At 40.0% G+C, this 26421-nt stretch overlaps 2 protein-coding genes across 4 annotated transcripts; one reads left to right on the top strand and one right to left on the bottom strand.

Annotated features, from left to right (window-relative positions):
• Window positions 1-1366: 1366 nt before the first annotated feature.
• On the bottom strand, window positions 1367-4600 carry CCDC121 (coiled-coil domain containing 121). 2 transcript variants are annotated; one of them, XM_057742493.1, is made up of 2 exons: window positions 4117-4600; window positions 1367-3673 (listed from the first exon to the last, which is right to left on the bottom strand). In XM_057742493.1, the coding sequence occupies exons 1-2, from the start codon at window positions 4434-4436 to the stop codon at window positions 2719-2721; spliced, it is 1275 nt and encodes a 424-aa protein (XP_057598476.1). In that variant the 5' UTR covers window positions 4437-4600; the 3' UTR covers window positions 1367-2718. The 2 variants fall into 2 exon arrangements, with proteins under 2 accessions (XP_057598476.1, XP_057598477.1); XM_057742494.1 differs by having other exon boundaries at window positions 4422-4600.
• Window positions 4601-4742: 142 nt separating this feature from the next.
• On the top strand, window positions 4743-26380 carry GPN1 (GPN-loop GTPase 1). Of its 2 annotated transcripts, none has more exons than XM_057742497.1 (14): window positions 4743-4894; window positions 5598-5691; window positions 8167-8206; window positions 8971-9037; window positions 9883-9920; window positions 13605-13683; window positions 13884-13978; window positions 14863-14908; window positions 15821-15967; window positions 16681-16763; window positions 19039-19078; window positions 19906-19996; window positions 23143-23250; window positions 24762-26380. In XM_057742497.1, exons 1-14 carry the CDS (start codon window positions 4784-4786, stop codon window positions 24845-24847), a joined length of 1125 nt encoding a protein of 374 aa, XP_057598480.1. In that variant the 5' UTR covers window positions 4743-4783; the 3' UTR covers window positions 24848-26380. The 2 variants fall into 2 exon arrangements, with proteins under 2 accessions (XP_057598480.1, XP_057598481.1); XM_057742498.1 differs by lacking the exon at window positions 4743-4894 and adding an exon at window positions 4926-5509 and having other exon boundaries at window positions 24762-25440.
• The last annotated feature ends 41 nt before the right edge of the window (window positions 26381-26421 follow it).

Genomic DNA, 26421 nt, shown 5'->3' with positions numbered 1-26421 from the left:
CAGGCACTTCCCTGGTGGCCCAGTGCTTCCACTGTAGGGGCTGTGGGTTCCATCCCTGGTCTGGGAAGCAAGATCACACAAGCCGCATGTCGTGGCCAAAAAAAAAAAAATCAGTTCCACAAACAAGAAAGAAAAAATACTCTGCTCACCTCCTTCTTCAAAATGAACAGTTTAGGAATTTTACTTGTACTTCATCTTCCCATCACATTAAGAATCAGCTCTCCCCCATGTTTTCTGTTCACCTCCATGTTTGCCATTCTATTCCGAAGAGTCATCACCTTTTGGCTTTTCAAGAGCTTCCTAACTGGATTCCTTCTCCTCACTGGCTTGGTACACTCCACATACTGCTGTAGTGAGTTTTTATATTGTAAATTGACTGCATTTACTTGCTCAAAGCCTAGTGATTTCCCAATGCACTTAGAATGAAAGTCATCCCCCTCACCTTGTCCTAGAAGGCCTGCTTGCTCTCCTCATTAACCTTTTTAGCCTCATCCACCTCTGCTTCACCCGTGTTCTCTGCCATTCAACTATACTTAGCCACACTGACTCTTGTTCCTTAATCCTACTAAACTCCTTCCCATCTTAAGGCCTTTGCATTCCCTGTTCTCTCTATCTGGAATGTCTTCTTCCCCAATTTTTGTGCTGCAGGCTTCATTTTATCATTCAAGTCTTAACTTAAATTTCACTTCAGGGGTCTTTTCCATCTAAATGCACTTTCTGTAGCATCACCCTCTTTCCAGCATAGGAAAGCAGACAAAATGTAGACTGAGATCCTAGTTGGCCAACCTGCTGCTGGCTTGCTGACAGGAGTTTCCAAGGGCCTTTATCAGATGACTCACCCTTTAAAGTCTTCAAGCCCTCAGAGGCCTCACCCTCAAAGGGACAGCCAGAATCAGTACACCAGATCAGAATCATTATCTAGGATGAGAGGAATTCAAACTAAACTGAGACAGGGTGTAAAATTATTCACCCCTGAATTAGATCATTGGGATAACACTGGCAGGAAGGGGAATTAACAGCAGAATTATAAGATTTTCCATCCCTTCTGCTTTCCAACTCCTTATCATCCTTAGTTATATATTTTCCTATGGTTTTTGCATCAACAAAGAACAGTTTCCAGTGTGTCTTGGATACCATGCTTTTAAACATGCTCTATTTTCAGCTCCACTGAGTTGAACTATTCAGATTAAGGTACCTGTGTGCCTCCTAACGTTCTACTTTGTACTAAAGCTGCATTTTTATTATGTGCACACTAGTATGAAGAAGACATGAAGAGTTGTTAAGAAGTGAGAAGAGAGATAAGTAGAAAGTATATTACATTGGAACAATGATGAAATCACTGGGTATATTATAATCTGAGTTTATTTTCAATAAAATTTTAAGAACCAAGACTACACATTTAACAGAAAATTTGTTAAAGCTAGAAGTTAAGGCACATTGAGGCAGAATCCTTTTCTGAATCTAACTGTACAAGAATTCATTTCACATATGAATAAAACTGAAATCTGGGAAAATCATTATGAAATTTTTCATCACTGACAATTTCTTGAAAACATAAAGTTGATTCTCTTTTTCAATAAAGGAGCAACGTTAAAATATGAGGCTATTTTTCTGTACCAGGATTCAGCATTCAAAGAAATCCCTGATCTAACCATCAGTATGCCCTAAGTACCAAAAATGTAACTACTCTAGAAGTCTATACTAATTTAAAATATTATTCCTAGTTTTACTGATGGGGCATAAATAGGGTACATATGAATAATAAAAGGCATAGGACTAGTATGTGCTTATAAATAAAAGGACAAGGAAGTGCTTATGCAGTAAGAAAACACAGCAAGCAACCTAAAGCTAAAGTGCTCACTCTATGGAACCATTAGTCATCTTTGTCATCTCAGAATTAAGGATGTTGCTAGGGAAACAGACGGCAAAGGACTCTTTAAAAAAAGTTCTCCAAATGTATGAAAACTTTCGATACATTTTCCTAAAACAGGTGGAAGCATTCAGTCACCACATCCAGGATAGAGTATTTCTTCACAGAAAACTGACTAGATATACGTACCCTCTATATTCTCTCCCCTTCATACAGTTTACTCAAAGCTGAAGTTGTATGGGCTGAGCATCAGACAGAAGGTTATTCTGCCTAAGGCTTATTACACTTGCTGTTAGGGTATTTTTTAATCATGAGAAGCAGCTACCTGATCACCAGCACAAACTTTACAAAGCACTTAAAAACACTTTGCCTTTGTGTGCTAAGATGGCCAAAGAAGTGAAGCTACATGGGCTTTGGTTGTTTATAGAGCAGAAAGCAGAATATAACAATCTGAAATGATATTCTTCAGGGGGCTTTTTCTATAAAGAAACCTAATTTAGGTAGGTGAAACCACACAACTGTTTTCCTGTCACTTCCACAAGGTGGCTTTCTTGAGATAGTTTCACATCTGGATTTTTGGCATCTGGTACTGGGTTATCTGGAGGTGTGAGGAATACCCCATTTATTACCAAGAGCTAATTCAAGAAAAACCTAACTTTAAAGGAAGCCAGTCCCACAAATAATCTAGCAGTACTGCTGGAGAAAAGCACCTAATCCTTCACACTAACACATCGTGACGGATATTTTAACCATAGCAACCTGAGATCCCAAAGCCTTCCTAACTAGGTTTATGTTACGTGGCACCTAAGAACCCTTGCTCCATTGCTGACTTGGTGTTATTTTAGAAATTACTTCGGATGAATCCTTGATTTGGTGCCTAGGGCAGGGTTCAGTGTGGTCTTTGGAGCACCCTGTCCTTTTGGGCACGAATTACGCCTTTCTTGCAGCTGTTGCCTCCCCCGGATTAAGCACTCCACGTACCACTGCTCCTGCTGCAGCTGCTGCTTCTTCGTTTTTAAATGGCTGTGAGTAGCCTCCAACTTCTGGCATTTCTGAATTAGCTGTGGTAGTTTCTTCTGTACCTGCTGGTGCTGTCTGTTGATGCTACTGTAGAACTCGGAAGTGTACTGTTTTGCTGCCCTCTCCAAGGCCTGGTTCTTGCTGTTCAGCTCCTTTGTTAGTCTCTTTCCCAACTGCCTTGCATCTAGCTCACTCAGTTGTGCCGCCAGTAATGCTTTATCCTGGAAGAACTGGATCAGAATGGCCTGTTTCTTTTCAGCTGTCTCAGCCTGGGTTTTCCTTATCTCCTGCTGTAATGTCTGAATTTCTTTCTCCTGTTTTTCCTTTACTATCGAAATGTCCCTCATTGCCTCTAACTGCTTATTCAAATCGGATAGGATCTTTTCCTTCTGCAAGAGCTCTGTTTTAAGTGCTGAATTTTTCTTTGCATATTTGGAGGTTAATTCTTTTCTCCTTTGTTCAATCTCTCCACTTTGTTGTAAACAGTAGTTCCACATCTTCTCAGTTCGCTGTCTAGACTCCTCCGTTTGCTTGGTCAGGTATTCCAGAAAGAACTGGTTTTCCTCCTCGACACGTTCTTTTTCCGCCAGTAGCTGCCTGGTTTCCTCCACTAACGGTTCTAGCCGGCTTTGCGTTTCTTTGATTTCTTTGTCCAGCTTCATCGTTTCCACTACTGCCTTTTCTTTAAACCTCTTCTCTGTCTTTGTTAGCTTCTCTGGCTTGAGAAAAGTATTTGTGAAACTAAGATCCGGTTGAAGGGGATTACTGGAGTCCTCAGCCAACCTGAAGGAAGAGCAAGCAAGACGTTTCCCCCATGTTTTTCACGAAAAATTTGGAAATAACTTTTTTTTAATGAACACGTACCCCAAGTATGTGGGAGCACCTGCGATGTTTCTCACACAGGGCGCGGGGGATAGAGCTAGGGGTAAAGACGAGGGAGTGTACAACTGACAATGTGCCCTCTCTGCAACCCCGCAGAGAAGAGTGTAAAGGAGAAAACAGGTTCAGAGAATCGAAGTGACGTGGCCAGGATGTACACCGCCAGCGGGTGGCAAAGCCTGGGTTTAAAACCCAGATCTGACGGCCTACTGAACACCACAGCCACTCCAAATGGCCACCGGAGCCAACTGGGAGGTCGGGAGTAGGAGTACGTGGCTCGGCTCTTCCACCACCCTTCCGCGCGCCGAGGGCGCTTGGGTGGAAGGAAGTACCCCCTCAGTACCTACTTGACAAACTCGGCAGCCAAACGTTTCTCCCCCAAGTCACGGTGCACCTTTGGGGAGACCGCCAGGGAGCGAGCGCTGCGGTCGGCGGCTGGCGACACGCGGAAACGGCGTCCCAGTGCGGAGGGTCTCCCCAGTTTCTCCGGGCTGGGCTCTGCGGCCCAGCAACGCCGGGGCTCGCATCCCGCCCGGATCCCGGACCGTCCAGCCCTGAACCGCTTAACCTCCTCGGCCGCAGGACGAGCCCTAGCGGCCGGCTGTCCCGCAGCTCGGTTCCCCGCTCCCGGGGAGCCGACAGGAAAACGCACTCTGTTCTCTTTCATAATGTGGAAGCCCGGGGGTCCCTCGTCGTCCCACCCGCCCGGTGTCCAGAGCTTTGACCTTCCCAGGCCCCGCCCGACGACGGCGAGCGGCTCTCTGGTTGGCCTTCTCCAGCCGTCCACCCAGTGCCTCCACTTCCCCGCCGCTGTCCCTAGCTGGGCCCCCATCCAGGTCAAGACGGAGAGAGCTAAAGCGCATGCCTCGCCCCTTGGCCCCGCCCTTTCTGGCCGGTTGTGTTCGGTTCGCTTTGCTTTTGTTAGGTTCTGGTCTCATTCAGCGTTCTGAACTTCGCGGGAGTCTCTCTAGCTACGAGCGTCTCTATGGTCGAGTGGGCGGAGCCAGGAGCAAGATGGCCGCGCCCGCAGCTGCCACGGAGCCGCAAGCTTCTGGGGGTCCCCGGCCCCCAGCGTGTCTGTTGGTGTTGGGAATGGCGGGGTCTGGGAAAACCACCTTTGTACAGGTGACCTACACGGCGCGGGCGTAGTAGGGGAGCGCGAGAAGTTGTCTGTGGCAGGTGTAAGGCGAGGGGAGAGTGAGGGAGGTCTCTCTGGGGAGTTGGAGGGTGCCGGCGCCTGGCTTTCAGGGACTTGCCAGCGACTCCGGTTCCTTCCCCCACGAAGCCTTCTCACACCCTCACCTGGGTTCATTTCGCCTCTCTTCTGCCCACCCTCAGTGCTTATTTGTTACGACCGTACTTAGTATTGGAATTGTCTTGCTGTTGCCAACCCCTCGAAGGCCGAGGCTTACAAGTAATTCTGGCGGTTAATAGAGTGCTAGCACACAGGCTTTCGTTGTAGATTCCTAAAGAATTCCTTCTGGGATGCCTACCACTTTTCAGGCACTTGGGAATACAGCGGAAATGACAAGGTTCCCGCTTAAATGGAGCTAATGTTTTGTGGGAGAGATAGAAATGCCCGTCCCCTCCCCCCCCCCAAGTCAATAAGTGATGGAGAGTAGAGGAGGCCCTGTTGGGTGTGTGATGAGGAAAGGTAGCATTTCAACTGAGAGTGAATGTTGGAGATGGAGATCAGAGACGAACATTTAAGTTAGAGGGAAATGGAAGTGCAGAATTCTGGTAAGTTGGATAAAGTGGTGGAAGTTCTCTCTTGTCGCTTTATCATGCCTCTAGGTCTCAGTCCATCTTTCTCCCTGTATCTCTGCAGAGGCTCACAGGATATCTGCATAGTCAAGGCTCTCCACCTTATGTGATCAACCTGGACCCAGCTGTACATGAAGTTCCCTTTCCTGCCAATATTGGTGAGTAAAGTGTGCCAGAACTTGTGTGAAGCTTCTCAGGGGATGCAAAGCTGTCAGCCTATCTTATGAGTCTCCAGTGCTTTCATTTTTAATGTTTTCTAAACTGCCTAATTTTGTTTCCCTTGGATTTGCTAGCATCCCGAAACAGGCTTCTTCCTGATTCCCATTTTCTCTTTGTTTACTCCTTCTCCCTTCCTAAATTTCCTTTTTTCCTTACCACTACCTCTTTTTGACCCTAGGGTGTCAGATTATGGCTGTTTGGGAAAATGAAGTGACAGAAAGTCAGTCCTTTAGCTTCTAAGCCGTAAACCCTTTAGCAGGCTCTGATACATAAACTTTGTTTACGTAGTTTCTTTTCTTCAAGTTTAGAGCATGTGGGTTTTGTACAAAGTTTGCTTACCAATCTGTAGGAATCTTGCAGAGTTACATGGGAAAATGTGTGTATATTCCTGTGTGCATTGTTGTGGTGAGAGGTTCCTTCCCTGTTACCATCAGACTTGAAGAGGAGTCTCTGAGTATAAAAAAGATTCAGAATGTCATACTGAGTGAAGTAAGACAGAGAAAGAGAAATATAAATCTAAAAAAAAATGATACACATGAACTTATGTACAAAACAGAAACAGACTCACAGACACAGAGAAGGAACTTATTATGGTTACCAGGGGGAAGGCTGTAGGGAGGGATAGTTAGGGAGTTTGAGATTGACATGTACACACTGCTGTTTTTAAAATGGATAACCAACAAGGACCTACCGTATAGCGCAGGGAACTATGCTCAATATTCTGTAACAACCTAATTGGGAAAAGAATTTGAAAAAGAATAGATACCTGTATTTATATAACTGAATCACTTTGTTGTGTACCTGAAACTAACATAACTATACTCCAATATAAAATAAAAAAAAAAAAAAAAAAAAGGACTGGATGGGATCCAATGTCCTGATTCTTGATAGGATCTAGGATTCCTGATTTCCAGACTGTTCCTTGGTGTTAGTCTTTTCCTTCCTGGTCTCTTTTTAATACTATTAAGCTTGTACTCCAGAGATACTAATTAAGGAGGACCTTGCATTAAGAAGCAGAAATCATTATGGGAAGAATTTTGGAAAAGAAATATTTCTATCTTTTCACTTAAAGGCTAGAACTCTAATAGTTGACAGGGTAGGTCTACTGACTGCTAGATAGGTTTAGTTAGATATTACTGGACAGATCAACTTCTTTTTTATTTTCAATTCCACCCAAATAATTTTTTTTCTAGTTTTATTGAGATATAATTGACATACAGCATTGTATACGATTAAGTTGTATAGCATAATGATTTGATTTACATACTCGAAGTGATTATAATAGTAAGTTTAGTGAATGAACATCTGTCATCTCATATAGATACAAAATTAAAGAAATAAAAAAAAACTTTTTTCCTTGTTATGAGAACTCTTTAACAACTTTCACATTTAAGGCATAGCAGTGCTCATTGCATTTATAATGTTGTACATTACATCCCTAGTATTTATTCATGTTAGCACTGGAAGTTAATACCTTTCGACTACCTTCATCAAATTGTCCTTCCCTCCACACCTACATCTGATAGCTACAAATCTGATCTCTTTTTGTGGGTTTTTTTGTTTGTCTTGCAGTGTAAGTGACCTGCCACAGTATTATCGTTAGTTCCTGGTACACAACATAGTAATTTGAAATATATGTACATTTCAAAATGATCACTGTGACAGGTCTGGTTAATATCTGTCACCATATAACAGTATTATATAATTATTGACTGTATTCCCCACACTGTACGTTTCACCCCCGTGACATATATTTTGTAACTGAAAGTTGGTACCTCTTAATCTCCATCACCTATTTCTCTCTCCCCCATCCACCCCCCAAGTTAATGCCTTTATGAAAATGTTATCTGCATTACCTTTGTTACCAGTAAGCAAGGAGTAAGAAAGAAACCTTTTTTCTTGATTTAGCTCCCTTTTTCTATGTATACGGTCACCAAGACGGTGTTTAACTTGTGTAAAACTTTTCTCTTTGTCTCAGACCATCCCTACCGTAACTCGAGAGCTCCTACCCTAACATTCTTCTTGGGTTACTTGGCAGTTACATTTGGCCATGAGGAAGGAAGCCAGTGAGAAGCTGGAGAAATTACTAGTAGACAGTGCTGACAAGAGAAGCCTCAAATGCTAGTTTCAGTTTCTTGTTGGGAGGAAAGGCACTTATAGGGTACCTTTTGTCCTCCTAGTCTATTCCTGAACTTGCTTCCTTTGCTATTGCAATTCAGTTATCTTGGCTTGAAAATTTAGAAAACAGATTTGAGAAGTAACTTGGATGCTAAGAGAGAAACTGATTTGTTTCCTCACAGGAAGCAGAGGTGACTTGAGAGATCTATTGGCTTAGATATATAGGTGGGGAGTCTCAAACTGTATTGTTTCTTACATGTTAAATTCGGTTTCATTCCTTCTTTTTTGCCCCCCAGATATTCGTGACACTGTGAAGTATAAAGAAGTTATGAAACAGTATCCTTTTCCACATCTACTTTGTTATTGGCTCTTCCCTGGCTAATTACTGTCTGTGTATTGTGTAGCTTTGAAAAAGTATTTGTGCCTTTCCTTGTGAAATATACTAGCAAAAGCATTTGGTCACTTTGAAGTAATTTTATGAAGAGGAGGGTAGATAAACATGGGGAGAGGCATTGTAGGTGATTAGGAATCCTGTTTTAGCTTGTGAGTTCCGTTTTCTGCCTTTGTGCCAAACTGCAGGCTGTTGTAATCAGCACAGAGACTAGCTGGTGGTGTGCCTGGGTCCCACAAGGTAGTATTGCCTTGGTGGATACATCCACTGGTCACCATCTCTTTAGCCTGGGAAACTCAAAGATTCGTAGGATCAACTCTTGGTACGTTGCTGTGTGAAATGTGTACTTTCCATGTGGGTAGATCTAGGTAGGAAGACTAATTCCAATCTGCAGGTGGCTTGATGAGTGAGGATCAGAGCAAGGAGTGGTATAGAGGTGATCTTCATGGCTAATGCCATCAAGCTGTCAGTGCCTGATAGATCTGTCCATTCCATTTTGGCCCCATTTTGCCTGGCCGGTTCTAAATAATAAATGAGTGAGGTAGACATCGATAATGAATGTTTCCCTATGAGGTTAAGATTGTATGGTTCAATCTAGTCAATGGAACACTAATGTTATCATGCTGTTTTTGTGAGGGATTGTCTAGATGTAAACCGTTATCATCTAAATTGATCTATAAGCAATTTAAATCCTCAACTTAGTGTCTAGGTATGGACTCGGACCAAATGGTGGCATAGTGACCTCGCTCAATCTCTTTGCTACCAGATTTGATCAGGTATGTCTGTCTCTATTTACATAGACATGGCTGTGTCAAAACCTGTGACTCTTAAATGCCTTAGCTTGATCACATTGGGAAAGAAGGGCAGTCAACCTGGATGTCCATATAGAACATAAGGAGGCATTTTAGTGGACAAAAAATAGGCTACAAGAGGATGATCAGTATGGTGAGAGGCTTCACATTGAACGTTTGTGGCAGCCAAGAAAACAAACACCCAAGAGACCTGGGTTCTCTCTCTCTCTTTTTTTGGCTGCACTGTGTGGCTTAGTTCCCTGCCCAGGGATTGAACCTGGGCCCTTGGCATTGAAAACACAGAGCCCTAACCACTGGACCACCAGGGAATTCTCCTGGGTTTTGTTCTTGATCTGTTACTGGCTTGAAGTGTTACGCTGAGGATGAGGTGGAGGGATGGGGAGTGGGATGGGCTACCAGGCAGGGAATGGAACGATTATGGGGCTTTTCACTTGTGACAAGTAGTTGTCATCTGTTAGGTTTTCTCTGTCACATTCTACTTCTTTAAGAGTGTTTTGCACTCACTAATTTTTTACCTCGATTTTATTCAGTGAGACAGGCTGTTAACATTTTACCAAAGAGAGACTTGGCAGTGACAGGTCAAGTCTTCAGCTCCTCAGGTCCTTGCCCTGTGCTGCAGGCTGTTGTAATGCTGCAGGTGTGGCTGTGTTTCTTTGGTTCCATGAGCATGTTAGTTGGTGTCCTCAGGTGAAGAACGTAGAGATTCAATTGTTAATGGTGCTTGTGAAGTGGGCCAGACTGAGGAGTGCCCTGTGATTTTTTTTTTGTTGAACTTGGATCCTTTTGTAATTGGCATCTCTTTCTTTTAGGTGATGAAATTTATTGAGAAGGCCCAGAATATGTCTAAGTAAGTGATTTCAGTCTAATGCCTATTTATTACTCTGTAGTTGACATGTTTCTAGGTTTTTTGAGGGATTTGGGTTACTATCAAGCTCTGAAAGGGTGTGGTTTGAGATGAAACCATGATAAGTGAAAAAATTTTGGTCAAGAAGACAGTCATTAAGATGCTCTACATGGTTGGGGAACTAAGATCCCATGGCCAAAAAAAAACCCAAGATACTCTACAGTGTAGTTTAATAGTATGCCACCCCCAATCACTTTGGTATATGTTCCCAGCTTCTCAGGAGGTATTTTGAGAATTTGAGTCCACATTCACTTGTCCACTTGCCTTCTCTTGCTTGTTGGCATTAAAGTCTCTGAAATACCTTTCTAATCTTTGTTTAAATTAATATAATTTACATGATTCAGAGGGAATGTTTTAATTTAAAATGTATCAAGAAATAGAACATGTTTATCATTACCCACAATTAACTGCTGTTAAATTTTTAATAGGTTTGCTTTTTTGAAAGAAAGGAAGATAATTTATTATTTTTGTGAAAAGGATATAGGCTTATTACTATGAATAATTCATACCGTGCATAGTATTTAAAAGGTGAAACCATCACCCTTATTGTCACCGGTAGTAACTGTTGTCATTATCGTTATTGCTGTCAGTGACTCTCATCCTTAGTGTTTCTGTTCATATGTACGTAGAAAGAGGGATGGATGGATAAGGTGTTTTTATAAAAATAGGATCATACTGGAGTAGTTTTTTAAAGTAACAGCTTTATTGCAATAAGAATTCACAGACTATAAAGTGCACTCTTTTAAAGTATACAGTTTAGTGGTTTTTAGTATATTCACAGAGCTGTGCATTGATCAGAACTCTCATTTCAGAACATTTTCATCTCCAAAAGAAACCCCACACTCATTAGCAGTCACTCTATCTCCCGTTTCTCCAAGCATCGCGTGGCTGCAGGCACCATTTTACATTCTCACCAGCAATGTATTGAAGGTTCCATTTTCTATATATCCATGTCAGTACTCGTAATTGTTTTTGATTAGAGCCATCTTAGTGGGTGTGAAATGGTATTGCATGGTGGTTTTGATATGTATTTCCTAAATGATTAATGATGTTGAGCATCGTTTTGTATACTTCTTGGCCATTGGTATATACTTGGAGAAATGTCTATTCAAATTTTTTGCTTTTTTTAAAAAACAAGTTTCAGGTACACATTATAATTTAACATCTGTGTATACTGCAGGGTCATCACCCTCAAAAGTCCAGTTGCTATCTGTCACCATACAATTGATCCCCTTCACCACTTTTGCCCACCACAATCCCATTTTCCTCTGGTAACCACTGATTTGTTCTCTGTATCTATGATCTTGCTTTTGGTTGGTTGGTTTTCTTTCTCTCTCTCTCTCTCTCTCTCTCTTTCTCTCTTTCCCGCTTCTTCCCTCCCTCCCTCTTTCTTTCTCTCTTTCTCCCTCCCTCTTTCTTTCTCTCTTTCTCTCTCTCTCTCTCTCTCTTCCCCCCCCCCTTCTTCTTATTCCACACATGACTGAAATCATATGGTAGTTGTCTTTTTCCTTCTCACTCATTTTACTTAGCATAATACCCTCATGTTTTTCATTCACGTTGTCACAAATGACAAGATTTCATACTTTTTTTAATGCCTGAATAGTATCCCATGGTGTATATACCACATCTTCTTTATCCCTTCATCCGTTGGTGGACACTTAGGTTGCTTCCATATCTTTGTTATTGTATATAATGCTGTAGTGAACATAAGGGTGCATATATTTTTTCTAATTGATGTTTTTATATTCACTGGATAAATACTCAGAGGTGGAATCACTGGATCATGTTGTAGCTCTGTCCTTCATTTTTTGAGGAATCTTTTCTACTGTTTTTCATAGTGGCTGCACCAGTTGATATTCCCACCAGCAGTGTACGAGGGTTTCCTTTTCTGTACATCCTCTTCAGCACTTGTTATTTATCATCTGTTTGATAAGAGCCATTTTAACAGGTGTGCGGTGATACTTCACTGTGGTTTTGATTTCATTTCCCTATTAATTAGTGATGTTGAACATCTTTTCATTTGCCTTTTGGCCATCTGTGTGTCTTCTTCGAAGAAATGTCTGCGTATTCAGATCCTCTGCCCATTTTTGAATAGGGTTGTTTGTTTGTTTATTTGTTTGTGAGTTGTATGTGTTCTTTGTATATTTTGGATGCCAATCCCTAATCAGAGATATGATTTGCAAATATTTTCTTCTGTTCGGTAGTTGCCTCTTAGTTGTTTGTTTGTTTTTTGGCCACGCCCGGAGGCTTGCAGGATCTTAGTTCTCTGACCAGGGATTGAACCTGGGCCACCGCAGTGAAAGTGACAAGTCCTAACCACTGGACCACCAGGGAATTCGCACCTTTTAGTTTTGATGATGTTTTCCTTTGCTGTGCAGAAGCTTTTTTGTTTGATGTAGTCTCATTTGTTTATTTTTGCTTTTGATTTCCTTGCCTTTGGAGACAAATCCACAAAAACTTCACTAAGACAGATGTCAGTGAGGTTACTGCTTATGTTTTCTTCCAGGAGTTTAATATTTTCAGGTTTTACGTTCAAGTTTTTCATCCATTTTGAGTTAATTTTTGTGTATAGAGTAGTCTAGTTTCATTCTCCTGCATGTGACTGTGTTTTTCCCAGCATCATTTCTTGAAGAGACTTTCCTTTCTCCATTGTATGTTCTTGGCTCCCTGTTGTCAGTTAATTGTCCATGTATGTGTGGCTCTTTGCTCTTTTTAAAAACAGCTTTATTGAGATATGGTTCATATGCCATACAATTTGCCCATTTAAATTGTACAATTCTGTGGCTTTTAGTGTAGTTACAGGATTGTACAGGTATCACCACAATCAATTTTAGAACATTTGATCCCTTCAAGAAGAGACCCTCTTCTTTAGTTATCACTTTCTTATTCTTCTCTTTCTCCCTCCCCTCCATTTTCCTTCAACCCCACCTCTAAGTAACCAGATGGTTTCCCAAAAGATTTACACTCTGGTTTTGCTTATCTCTCATTTTTTTTTAAATAAATGTATTCACTTGTTTATTTATTGGCTGTGTTGGGTCTTCGTTGCTGCATGCGGGCTTTCTCTAGTTGCGGCAAGCGGGGACTACTCTTTGTTGTGGTGCGCGGGCTCCTCATTGCCGTGGCTTCTCTTGTTGAGGAGCATGGGCTCTAGACATGTGGGCCTCAGTAGTTGCGGCACATGGGCTCAGTAGTTGTGGATCACGGGCTCTAAAGCGCAGACTAAATACTTGTGGTGCACGGGCTTAGTTGCTTCGTGGCATGTGGGATCTTCCTGGAGCAGGAATCAAACCAGTGTCCCCTGCATTGGCAGGCGGATTCTTAACCACTGCGCCACCTAGGAAGCCCTGTCTCTCATTTTTAATGCACAGTGTTTCTAAAACTGTCAGTTTCCTCTGGATCATTTGCAGCAGTGATGTATTGATACTGCTGCCAATGAGCCTGAATACTGAACACTGAACAAAGCCTGGGGGAGTTTGGTATGCACTGTAAGGGCAATGGAAAGCCGTGAGACTGGGCAGTGTGAAGAGGTTGTTTCAGTCATGAATAACCGATGTTAATGTTTTATGGGATGGAATATCTTTCAGAATGCATAAGTAAAAACTTTTTTAATGGTCTTTTTTGACACAGGTATGTCTTGATTGACACACCTGGACAGATTGAGGTATTCACGTGGTCAGCTTCTGGGACAATCATCACTGAGGCCCTGGTGAGTATTCTGGGACTTGTTACTGAGGGTAAGTAGAGACCCAGACAAGAAAAGCTTCTTCTTATTGCCTTGGATCTTATGTGGGATAGAGTCGTAGAGCTATGCACACCTGCCTAAAGTGGTTCTTCCACTTTAGGAGAAGAGTTTGGGAACAGGTCAAGAACCCTCTGGCTAAAGCTTTGATTATTTTGTGGCTTTAGGCATCCTCGTTTCCAACAATTGTCATTTATGTAATGGACACATCTCGAAGTACCAACCCAGTGACCTTCATGTCCAATATGCTCTATGCCTGCAGGTAATGCATTATTGTTTGGCACAGTATTATGTGCTTATTCAGACCTGTCACTCACTTTAGTGGCTTTGGGTTGGGGAGAGGAAAGAAGCACATATGCCATTGGCATTCTCTGTCAGCCACTTCTCATCCTCGCTTGCTTGTTACAGAATAAGTGATGAGTGAATATGAACCTTCTGGTAGTTGCCCCCAGTTGAATGAAATCCAGTTCTGAATAGACTAGAGCCCCTGGTCTAAATGCTTTTTTCTCTGTGTTGTGATAGGAAGAGTAAAATTATAACATGATGAGAGACTGTGAATAAAAAGATTCATCCATGATTCTAAATGCTTGTGATTTCCCAAGTGTGGTGCCATTAGGAGAGGAAGGACGTGCCTCACTAGGCTATGTTAGTGCATTAGACCTAGGAGCAAGGCAGACCATTATTATTGCTAAATTTTATTTTGGGGTATGCAAAAGCAATCACCCTGATTTGTCTCTTCTCATGTGACTAGGGATTTCCCTTCCTGTTAAATACAAGAAATCCTAGTCCAAATAGAAGTCCAAATAGAATAGATGTTTGATAGCATGATTGTGTCTTCATATTAATTTTTTAAAAGACAGTTAATTTGGTGAAAAACAAACACACGCACAAAACTAGGATCAGTACCAAAGCATCATTACTCCAAGAAAAGGAGAGAGTGTGTATGTGTGTTGTTTGCTTGATGGTGGTGGTTTCCTGCTTGGGAGGAGGGAGTATGTGAGTGCTGTGTAAGAATGGATACCTGTATTTAGAGTCTGAACCTATCTCCCTTTTTAACCTATCTCCCTCTCAGTTCCTTCAGACTGATAACAGACAAGCAAGAGCTTAAATGCTTTTACTAATAATGCCTTGCTGTTTGATTTTCAGCATCTTGTACAAAACCAAGCTGCCTTTTATTGTGGTCATGAATAAAGTAAGTGGCGTCTTCCTGTTGTGATTGAATATTTCTTTTTCATCAGAACCATGTGTTAGAAGTTTGGGAAGGTGAGAAGGATTATTTCAGATACTGGAGAGCAGATTTAAGCTAACCTGAAGCAAAGTCGTGAGCAATTCTAGGAAATGGATTCAATCAAATTGAATGAATATATATCACTGATTCTTTTCCAAAGTTATTTTAGGCTAGATGGAGTAGCCCCTGGTCCACAGCATGTGGGTTATCCCTCAGGATCGGGACTGTGGAAATGGGGGAGGGACTGCAAATCTATTGGAAGTGGCGATTAAAACAAACAAAACCAAAACTTCTCTGTTATTAGTTGTTGGCTAGGATGCAAGAGACTATGTACTTGACTTCGGAGCTTGAAATGTGCTGGCCTCCACTGTGGCCATGGCTGCGTGGTAGTGGATATAGTGAAGGGTCTGTTTTAACCTGGAATATATAGATCTTCATTTAATTATTTACACTGCACAGCAGTCTTGGTTCTTTGTGAGTTGTTGCACTGGAGGAGGAAATGGAGGAAGCAGAGAAAAAAAATATATGAATGATTGCTCTTTGCTGTCACCACTTCATTAAAAAATTTTGGGGGGACCTCCCCTAGTGGTCCAGTGGTTAAGACTCCATGCTTCTACTGCAGGGGGCATGGGTTCGAGCCCTAGTCAGGGAACTAAAATCCCGCATGCTGTGTGGTGCGGCCAAAAATAAAGAAAAATTTAAAAATTTTAAAAATAAAAGCAAATAAATAAAAATTTTTTTAAAAATGGAAATTTTTTAAATTCAAATTTTTAAAAAAATTTTTAAAAATTAAAAAATGTTAAAAAAAATTTTTTGCAGTTGTTTGTTGTCTGACCTCATCTCTGGTTACTGATAGTTCACTTCTTTCTTGTACAGACTGACATCATTGATCATAGCTTTGCAGTGGAATGGATGCAGGATTTTGAGGCTTTCCAAGATGCCTTGAATCAAGAGACTACATATGTCAGTAACCTGACTCGTTCAATGAGCCTGGTGTTAGATGAGTTTTACAGCTCACTCAGGGTAAATTTTCTCTCGCTTATGCTGTCGGCCTCTCCAGATAACCTCAAATCCCAAAGGGCTGGTTTTGAACATGTTTTGGAAAGGAAGTTCATTACCTTCTAAAAAGTAATTTTTAAGGCATTGCTTATTAAAAACTGGAGACTTAAGAGAGAAATAGGGTAGGGACCCAGTTTGTGGTCTAGTTAGGAGAGAAGGCTAAATGCAGAGTTGAAACATGATGTATTATATAGCAAGTTATACTGTGATATCTTAAGAAGGATTAAAAGTTGGGCCTGATAGTTGTGAGGTATCACTTTTGAAATGAGAGATTTTGGAGGATATAGCGTATATAGGTGTACTATGAAGGAAGGATAAGATTTGTATAAGCAAAAGTGGGTGTGGATAGCAGAGAGTATATTAGTTGCCAAGGCAAAGACATTGAGATATTAATTTTTATAGAAAACAAACTGTAGTTTGATTTGATAGGGAATAGATGAACTGCTACGTGTTTGGTCCTAATTATCTTTTTCAGTTCTCTATTTCCCATACACTTATTTCCATTACTTTTGAGTAGGCATGCTGTTTTGTCTTGGTTTAGCTTCATTCTTTGCCAGAGACTTCTTAAAGTATCCATACCTCTCCTATGGATAGTTTATGAAACTTGAGCCAAATAATGTACACCATTTAAAAATATACCGTTATTTCCTCGGTGGCATTAATGATGCTTTTGGCAGGTGGTGGGTGTGTCTGCTGTTCTGGGTACAGGCTTAGATGAACTCTTCGTGCAAGTTGCCAGTGCCACAGAAGAATATGAAAGGTGAGGATAAAGGAACATTCTATTGATGGCACTCTTAGTTACCTACCATTCTGATATGATAGCAGTTTTGCCAGGCAAACCATTTTGGTTTTCATAGTGTTTGTATTATATTTGCCATGCAGATGTGTACTGGATCTGACAACGCTTAGGGTTAACAAGTATCTGTTAGCTTTTTTAAAAAAAAAATAGGAATATAAAATCTTCACTGTATTGAATGATGAAGCGCAGGAGTTATCAGACCTTGTTTGTAAAAAAAACCCAAATATTAACTATTTTAGGCTTTGTGGGCCATATTATCTGTTGCAACTCCTCAACTCTGTCATTATGGTGCAAAAGCAACTATAGACAATTTGTAAACAAATAGATGTGGCTGTGTTCCAATAAAACTTTATAAAAATAGGCAGTGGGCTGGATTTGGCCTGTTTGCCACATTGATTGACCCCCAGGTTAAGAACATAGACTCTGAAAAAGGAACGAAATTGGGTCATTTGTAGAGACGTGGATGAAACTAGAGACTGTTGTACAGAGTGAAGTAAGTCAGAAAGAGAAAAATAAATATTGTACATTAACACGTATCTGTGGAATCTGAAAATATTGGTATAGATGATCTTATTTACAAAGCAGAAATAGAGACACAGACGTGGCGAACGTATGGATACCAAGGGGGTAAGGGGGGATGAACTGGGAGATTGGGATTGCATATATATACTTTTGATACTATGTATAAAATAGATAACGAATGAACCTACTGTATAGCACAGGGAACTACTCAGTGCTCTGTGGTGACCTAAATGGGAAGGAAATCCAAAAAAGAGGGGGTATATGTATACGTATAGCTGATTCACTTTGCTGTACAGTAGAAACTAACACAACATTGTAAAGCAGCTATACTCCAATGAAAGAAAAGAAAAAAGAAAAAAAGAACATAGACTTTGGAGTCAGAGAGACATGGGTTAGATATCTTTTTCTTCCACTAAGTGAGTAACCTTAGCAAGTTTTCATCATTTGTTGATCAGGGATAATAGCATTTATTGTTAAGGTCATTGTGAGGATTATTTGAGATGATATATCTAAAGCACCTAACACAATTGCTGACATGTAGTAAGCATATTTTTTTAATAAATGATTATTATATCTATTTTCATGGTTAATACTGGAGTTCTGTTTATCTAAAAGAAAGTGGAGTCAGAGCACATATACACTTTCCTTAGGCCTGATAATTGGCTGCTTTCTAGCAAGCTTGATACTTAGCAAGATCCTAATAGCCATGTTGTGGTTTTCAGACACATTATTTTAATTTTTTTTTAAGAACTTTTATTGAGATACAGTTAACATACAATAAACTGCATATATTTAGAGCGTACAATTTGGTATCCCAATCTCCCAATTCATTCCCCCCCAATCCTCCCTGCTTTCCCCACTTGGTGTCCATGTTTGTTCTCTACATCTGTGTCTCTGTTTCTGCCTTGCAAACCGGTTGATTTGTACCACTTTTCTATATTCTGAATATATGTGTTAATATACGATATTTGTTTTTCTCTTTCTGACTCACTTCACTCTGTATGACAGTCTCTAGGTCCATCCATGACTCTACACATGTCCCAGTTTCATTGCTTTTTACAGCTGAGTAATATTCCATTGTATATATGTACCACATCTTCTTTATCCATTCCTCTGTTGATGGACATTTAGGTTGCTTCCATGTCCTGGCTATTGTAAATAGTGCTGCAATGAACATTGGAGTGCATGTGTCTTTCTGAATTATGGTGTTCTCTGGGTATATGCCCAGCAGTGGGATTGCTAGGTTCAGACACATTATTTTAATTTTTATTCATGAGATGAGATTTTTTGTTTTTGTGGGTTTTGGTTTTTTTTTGCATGTGTTATTGAAGCCTCAGGATAGACGCTTTTCTGTTCCCTTCATTGTTGCCCAGATAAATGACATAATTATACATTGGGCTCCTTTTACTCATCATTTAAACATCTTTTACTTATGTTTATCCAAGTGAATGAGGAACTGATTGGTCATGGTCTCCCCAGAGTTGATCTTCCCAGCTCAGCAGTCAGTCTTTTGTCTCTTTGCTGGTTTCAGGGTGGGGCAGGCATCTTGGCTTTTAATTCCTTAGGGATAGAATCTCAGTGACTAAGACTTGTTACATCTGAGGTATGGTGACATAAGATCTTTTGTTATTGTCAAAGTACTAGGAAAACATAAGTAATGTGGAGGGCGGACAGGATTTAATCAAAGGGATTTAGAAAGTGTTTCTCTTTTCAGAGAGTATCGTCCTGAATATGAACGTCTGAAGAAATCACTGGTAAGAGAAGAGGCTGTGTATTTTAGGGCCACTAAAAAAACAATCTCAAACTATGTACTAATCCTTCTGCTATAAATGCTCTTGTTTTGGTTCTCAGTGTATCCTTTAGATACTTGTTAATTTAAATCTGTAAATTTGTATGTAGGCTGTCTAGATGCAGAAAGGCCCCTTAAATTTTTTTTTCTTTTAAAAAGAGTTTTATTGCGATATAATTGACCTACAATAAAGTGCATATATTTAAAGTGTACAATTTGATATTTTTTCTTATTAGTCATCTCTTTTATACGTATTAATATATATATGTCAATCCTAATCTCCCAGTTCATCCATTCTGCCCCTGCCGCTATTTTTCTTCTGTATATTTGAAGTAATAAAAATCAGATTTTTCCTGTTATATATGCTGAGCCCTTCCTGTGCCACACCTCCACCCCTATTCCAAGGTCCATTTAAAGGCTACTCGTAGAATTTTGTTTAAGAACAGAGAGGTAGTTCACAGCTCTTATCCCAAATGATCAGATGTCCTGTCCCCAGCGGCTATATTGGACATCTTACCATTGAGCCTTCCTGCTATGTCTGCTTGAGGGTTCTTTTGATGATCTTGTGTCCAGTTTCTGAAACCTCTAATACAGTCCGCAGAGCCCTCTGGAATGAACTTCTGCTAATCTAGGCCCACACTGCTCAGTGTTTTTGTCATCAGCCATCGCTTATCTGCCTCAGTGTTTAAGTAGCCTCTAGTATTTGTATAATTTGTCATCTCTACTTAGAAGTCTGGCATCTAACTTGGGCCTCCTTTTTTAATATGATGACATTTTTCTCTGTGTACATAGGCCAGTGCACAGAGCCAGCAGCAGAAAGAACAACTGGAACGCCTTCGTAAAGATATGGGCTCTGTAGCCTTGGATGCAGGGACTGCCACAGGTACTGGAGGGTCTCCTGGTGTTAGGAACTAAAAAGGGGGTGCACTTATTTCCACTTGGTAGGTATTTATATTTAAGGGAGAGAAAGAAAATGATAAAGTAAATGTGGTGTAGTATATCTATCTATCTGTTAATCACTTTAGATAAATCCTAGATCTGCCTTGTGTCTCCTAGTCTCCTTTAATCGTGAATGGATCCTTTGTTTCTGTATTTCATGACACTGACATTTTTGAAGTGTGCAGATGTAGATACATACCTACATCATATCTCTAACATCTGTGTTACAGAGGAATCCACTGTATATGTCTCTCATACCACATTTATCTATATTTATATTTTTATACCTATGTTTATGATGATTCTTTCTCTTCAGGTAGTTTTTGGTTTACTTTGGAAAGATACTTCCTGTCAACTTTTTTTTTAATTACTTTTTATCCTCCCCCTCTTTTACTGTTTATTTTGACCTCATTTTAGATTTACAGAAAAGTTGCATGAATTGCAAAGAATTGCCATATACCCTTCAGCTAGATTCCCCAAGAATTAACATTTTACCACATTTACTTTATTCTTTCTGTTATATATGTATGACTTTACATTTTACATAAATATATAAGTATACTTATAAAATATTTGTATATTATATGTAACTTTTTTATGAATCATTTAAGAGTAAGTTGCAGACTTGATGCATCTTTACTATTGAGTTTTTCTTAAAAACGGGTATTATTTTATATACCCTCATTGCAGTTATCAAAAATTGGGAAATTAATACTGACATATTACTATTATCTAATGTATAGACCTTATTTAGATGTAGCCGTTTGCCCTTTATAGCAAGAGAAAATCCTGGATCTGTGTTGCATTTAGTTGTCATGTCTCTTATTTTCCTTTAATCTGGAATGGCTCCTTAGTCTTTCTTTGTATTTCATGACATTGATATTTTTGAAGTGGACAGTACTTACGCTTTTTATAGAATTTTCTTCAGTTTGGGTTTGTCTGATGTTTCCTCATGATTCGATGTGGGTGGCTCCTTTTTAGCAGCACTTTACAGGTGTGGGGTTGTGTTTTTCCCATGTATCGTATCACAAGGCACATGATGATGATTTGTCTTTGATCACTTACTTAAAGTGGTGTCTGCCAGGTTTTTTCATCATACAGTTATTTTTCCCTTCACAATAAGTATTTTGTGGGGTGATGCTTTGATTAGATAAATGTCCTTTTAATTTTCAAATGTTCACCCATTAGTTTTAATATCCATTAATTTAGGTAGGGATAGTCTCCATTTTCCTGTGATACATGTTGTAGATATTTTCTCCCTGTTTGTCAGTTGCCCTTTAAGTTTGTTCATGATGTTATTTTGCCATGCAAAGGTTTCTGTTTTGTTTTGTATAAATTTTTTTTTTTTTTTTTTGGCTGCATTGGGTCTTCTTTGCTCTGTGCGGGCTCTCTGCAGTTGTGGCGAGTGGGGGCTACTCTTCATTGCAGTGCACGGGCTTCTCGTTGCAGTGGCTTCTTTTGTTACAGAGCACGGGCTCTAGGCACGTGGGCTTCAGTAGTTGTGGCATATGGGCTCAGTAGTTGTAGCACATGGGCTTAGTTGCTCCTCGCCAAGTGGGATCTTCCTGGACCAGGGATCACACGGATCCCTGTCCTCTGCATTGGCAGGCAGATTCTTAACCACTGTACCACCAGGGAAGTCCCTTGTATAAATTGGATGTAGTCAAATTTATTTACCTTTTATTGTACCTGGTTTTGAGTCATAGTTGGGAATCCTTTACCTATACTTGTGTTAAAGAGGCATTCACTCATGTTTTATTGTAGTACTTATGTGGTTTTATTTTCTGCACTTGGATCCCTGATCCATTGAGGGTGTATTCCTGGGTATGGTGTGAGGTATAGGTCTGTGTTACCTTTTTCATAAATAGTTGTACCCACATGACTTTTATTAAGAAGTCTACCTTTGTCCCATTGATAAGATGCTACCTATATCATATACTAAAGTTTCATGTGTACTTGGATGTATTTCTGGATTACCTATTTTATTCTTCTTGACTGTGTGCCTGTACTATGTGGCTTTAATTATGTAGAGGCTTTATACTATGTTTTAATATCTGCTGGGGCTAGTTCTCCTCAAAGTTTTCTTTTTTAGTGTTTCCCTGAGTATTCTTGCATGTTTATTTTCCCAAATGACCTTTAGTATCAACTTAATGTAGCTTGCTAAAAAAGCTCTTTGATATTTTTATTGGGATTGTGTTATATTTGTTAATTAATTAATTGACATCTCTTTGATGTTGCCTCTTCCTGTCTAAGAACAAGGAATGTGTTTATATTTGTCAAGTCTACTTTTCTGTCTTTCAGGAGTGTTCTCCTCATTTAGGTTTTGTTAAACTTGTTAAATTTTTTCCAAGGATTGTATCTTCTTTGTTAGTGTTGAAAGTGGGATTTTTCTTCTAACTGGTTATGTTTGTGTATATGAAGACTTTTCATTTCTGTCTTTTAGTCTTTTTATTCTGCTACTTTACTGACGTTTTTTATTTAGTTTTGTCATTAATTCTCTAGGGGTTCCTAGGTTGATGCTCAAATTTAAATATATACACAGCTACCCACCCACATTCATTGATGGACTAGCCTTTAAAGGAGTGAAGTTTTGTGCAGGACAGCTATTGCCATATGTCTAGTAGAGAACAGCAAAGCCACTTGGAGGAGGAGGTGCCGGAACCTGGCTGGGCTTACTAGCTGAGTAAGCTCCACGCTCCACACTTTTTACTCTTGACTTACCAGCACACTCGGTCTGCTCAAATGTCTTTAGCCTTCGTAGGAAAAACCATAGCCTCTTCCAAGCTGTGACCTAGTTAAAAACAAGTGACATTACAACTAAGACAAGCTACTTGAGAGTTATTTTTCCTCAACTTAAAAATGAGACCTCTTCGGTTATTGGCCTCATGAAAGCACTTCGTGAAATAAATCGGTATAGAAATGTTAACTGGTATTAACAGTACATTTAGAAGAGATAAGATCCTGCATTTTATCATGATCACTTTCATCCTGCCAATTTTAATTTAATCATACTTACTTATTAATTCAAAAATCACTTTTTTGAGGAGGCCTGTGTTCATGACATGCTACTGATGGGTGTTTTCTATGTAGGCAGCTTATCTCCTGTGCTGGACCCTTCTGACTTGATCCTGACTCGGGGAACCGTGGAGGAAGAGGATGAGGAAGCAGACAGTGATACTGATGATATTGACCACAGAGGTGAGAGGTGGCTGAGGCGGCTCATGAAAACGGAACAACTGATTATCCTCTCAGTGTTTGCCTGGGAGCTTCCTGTTATTGAGCGAAGACCTTAAGCATGCAGCCAGCAATAGGGGAGAGAGGAAATGGTAAAGGATACAGCACCAGGAAGGAGTTCTGTATATTGAGAGTTCCTGGCCTTCCTACTGAATGGTTAATATTGAGCTTGATTACGGCCTTTTAATAGTCTTGTGTCTTCTCAACCTTAGATCCTAACTCAATTTTGAGGAATCCAGGATTGTATACTGTAATTGTTGTTTTAAGAGTACAGAAGGAGGCCTCAGCAGACCTAAACCAGTCAGAAGGGACTGTAGCATTGAAGTTAGAGATGGCTCTGGAAACCCAAAAGGGTTCCACTTTGCATAGTTTTATGGACTGTGGACAGAATCTGTTTCTTCAAACAACCCTTTTAGGTCCTAGCTGTGCCCGAGAGCAAACTTCTCTTTATTCCAGAGTGCTAGATGCTAACATATAAATTGCCTCATTTCATAAGATTTATTGAGGTATAATTTACTAACAATAAATCCCACCCTTTTAAAGTGTATAGTTTGGTGAATTTTAATACATATATATAGTCTTGTAATTACCATTATAATCAAGAAACAGAATACTTCCATCACTCTAAAAGGTCACTGATGCTCATTTTTATTCAGTCCCTTCCCCCACACCAATTCCTGGCAAGCACTTACCTGATTTTTGTTCCTATAATTTTGCCTTTTCCAGAATGTTGTATAAGAGGAATCACAGTATTTAACTTGTATTTGACTTTTTTTCACTCAGTGTAATGCTTTTGTGATCCATCCATGTTATTGCATGTGTCAGTCATATGTTCTTTTTTATTGCTGAATAATATTCCATTATATGGATATACCTTTGTTTATCCATTCACCAGCTGATTGACATTTGAGGTGTTGCCAGGTTTTAGCTGTTATGAATAAAGCTGCTATAAACATTCATTAATAGGTCTTTGTGGACGTAGGTTTTCATTTCTCTCAGTTAAAAATATATAGGAGTGGGACCTCATTTTAGTTACTTTATGAAGGAGGTATTCTCCCCACTTACAGATCAAAGAAATTGTGCATTTGGGGCAACATGATAAATAGAGCCTGTTTCTAGGAGATATTTCCTTGTTGGGAGAAGTGAACATATAGTGTCTTAGAAACAGAGTACAGTTGACTCTTGAACAACTCGGGAACAACCCACTCTCCTTGTAGTTTTAGATCTCCGTAAAGCTAACTTATAGTTGGCCCTCCGTATCTGTGGTTCTATATTTGTGGATTTCATCATCTGTGGGTCGTGTGGTACTGTGGTATTTACTATTGAAAAAAATTCGTGTATACATGGACCCACGAAGTTCAAACCCCTGTTGTTCAAGGGACAGATGTACTATTTCTGATGGATGAGTGATAGCAGCTCTAGTCCACCTGTCTAATGGAGAGAGTTTAAAAAGAATTAACCTTTTTTCCTTACAGTTACAGAGGAAAGCCGTGAAGAGCCAGCATTCCAGAATTTTATGCAAGAATCAATGGCACAGTACTGGAAGAGAAACAACAAATAGTTGCTGAAGTCCAAAATTCTGGAACTGTGTGAAGGGACTATCCTTATCTCCGATTGGGGGCTACTATGAAGGACAGTTTTATCCAGAATGGTAGTTTCTCTTACTGAAATTTCCTGGCTCAGATGAAACCAGGGATAGAATACATTTGGACCTGGCAGGTAGATGCTGGTTCCCCTTTGCCTTTCCTTTGGATTTATGCAAGAAAGCATATTTTGTTTTTGGATGCTGATATCCCTTCAAGCCTAAAACTGCAAGTTTTATCATTTTAACTCACATACTTTTGCTGCTGATGGATGGAACAGAGAGAGAACTTAAGTAGGCTGGATCTATAGCCTCTACTTCCCTAGCACCTTGCCTTTGAACCTGCATCATGAGTTCCCCTCCTTTTAGCAGAAAGGGAGAGGGGAAACAGGAGCTTGTCCAGAGTGGCAGTGGAGTCTCCTTGGCAACCAGTCATGTTGGTATGAAATGTGCCTCACACTGGATAGCTCATTATAGAACACTGGATTCTTTGAAGAAAGTGGGCAAAACATTGTTAATGAACACAAATTCTAATTTAGATGGTGACTTGGATAAAGAGTTTTTAATTTTGACTTTGCTATAAGCCTGCTTGTCATAATCTCAAATAAAATTATCGCAAATAGTCACTTCAGTTCAGACGAGAGGTTTAAAGTCACATGATGTTTACTAAAGTTCCAGTACACACCACACCTAGTAACCAGGTACAAAGCCAGGCCCTGTTTGTATTCTACTTTAACTTAATGCAGTGTATCCTTAGTGATTTACTCAAAGGCCACCTATTTGGGTCAGGCGCACAGTCCATAGGTAACAGCCCTGGTAAAGGTTTGCTTTGCCTCCACATTCTTCACAGTATGTTAAAACAATACATTTCTCTTAAGGAACTTTATCCCTGCCTAACCTGTATTCCAGATCAGTGGTTCTCAAAGTGTGGTCTCTGGACCAAAAGCATCAGCATCATCTGGGAAGTTGTTACTAGAAATGAGACATTCAAGACCTAAAGCAGAAACTGTAGAGAGTGGGGCTTAGCAACATGTTTCAGTAAGGCCTCCAGGGGATTCTGAGGCATGCTAAGTTCAGAACACTGTTTTAACTCAAACAGCCTATGATATAATTCTAGGCCAGGTGAATCTCAGGTATCAATGCTCATATGACCTTCTTTATCAGAGTACCCCAGTCTTGACCATCTGGTGCCTAGTCTCCAATTTAAACATTCTAAAAATAAATAAAAGTATTTTGTTTCACATGAAGTATTAATTTCAATATTCTATAACTAGTGGGAACCCCTGGTCTAAAAACTTGAACCTGTTCTTTAAGAGGACACCATTTGCACAGCAAAACTCTGAACATATCTGTTTTTTTCCCTTAGTGCCTTTGAATACTTTTTCCTTAAAGAGGAACTTGTCCGGCCTGTGCTATAAGCTCCATAAGGGCAGAGATAGTCTTACTAATTTGTGTATCCCTTGTAGAGGACCCAGTACATAATAGGTACTCAATAAATGTTTGCTAAGTGAATGAATTAAATACTAGGTGGCTACTTTATGGAAACTGACCAC

This window comes from Hippopotamus amphibius, chromosome 7 (assembly GCF_030028045.1).
Source record: "Hippopotamus amphibius kiboko isolate mHipAmp2 chromosome 7, mHipAmp2.hap2, whole genome shotgun sequence".
NCBI lineage: Eukaryota > Metazoa > Chordata > Mammalia > Artiodactyla > Hippopotamidae > Hippopotamus > Hippopotamus amphibius.
Note: the sequence above shows the minus strand (reverse complement) of the source record. Positions and strands in the feature narration are given on the sequence as shown.

What these genes read in the sequence shown, in the direction of transcription:
- CCDC121 (XM_057742493.1), bottom strand. Translation starts at nt 4,436, where the DNA reads ATGAAAGAGAACAGAGTGCGTTTTCCTGTCGGCTCCCCGGGAGCGGGG. An exon ending in TTGGCTGCCGAGTTTGTCAA is followed by an intron (nt 3,674 to 4,116) that starts GTAGGTACTGAG and finishes CTCTTCCTTCAG; the next exon opens with GTTGGCTGAGGACTCCAGTA.
- GPN1 (XM_057742497.1), top strand. Translation starts at nt 4,784, where the DNA reads ATGGCCGCGCCCGCAGCTGCCACGGAGCCGCAAGCTTCTGGGGGTCCC. An exon ending in AGTTTTACAGCTCACTCAGG is followed by an intron (nt 15,968 to 16,680) that starts GTAAATTTTCTC and finishes TGCTTTTGGCAG; the next exon opens with GTGGTGGGTGTGTCTGCTGT. An exon ending in GCCACAGAAGAATATGAAAG is followed by an intron (nt 16,764 to 19,038) that starts GTGAGGATAAAG and finishes TTCTCTTTTCAG; the next exon opens with AGAGTATCGTCCTGAATATG.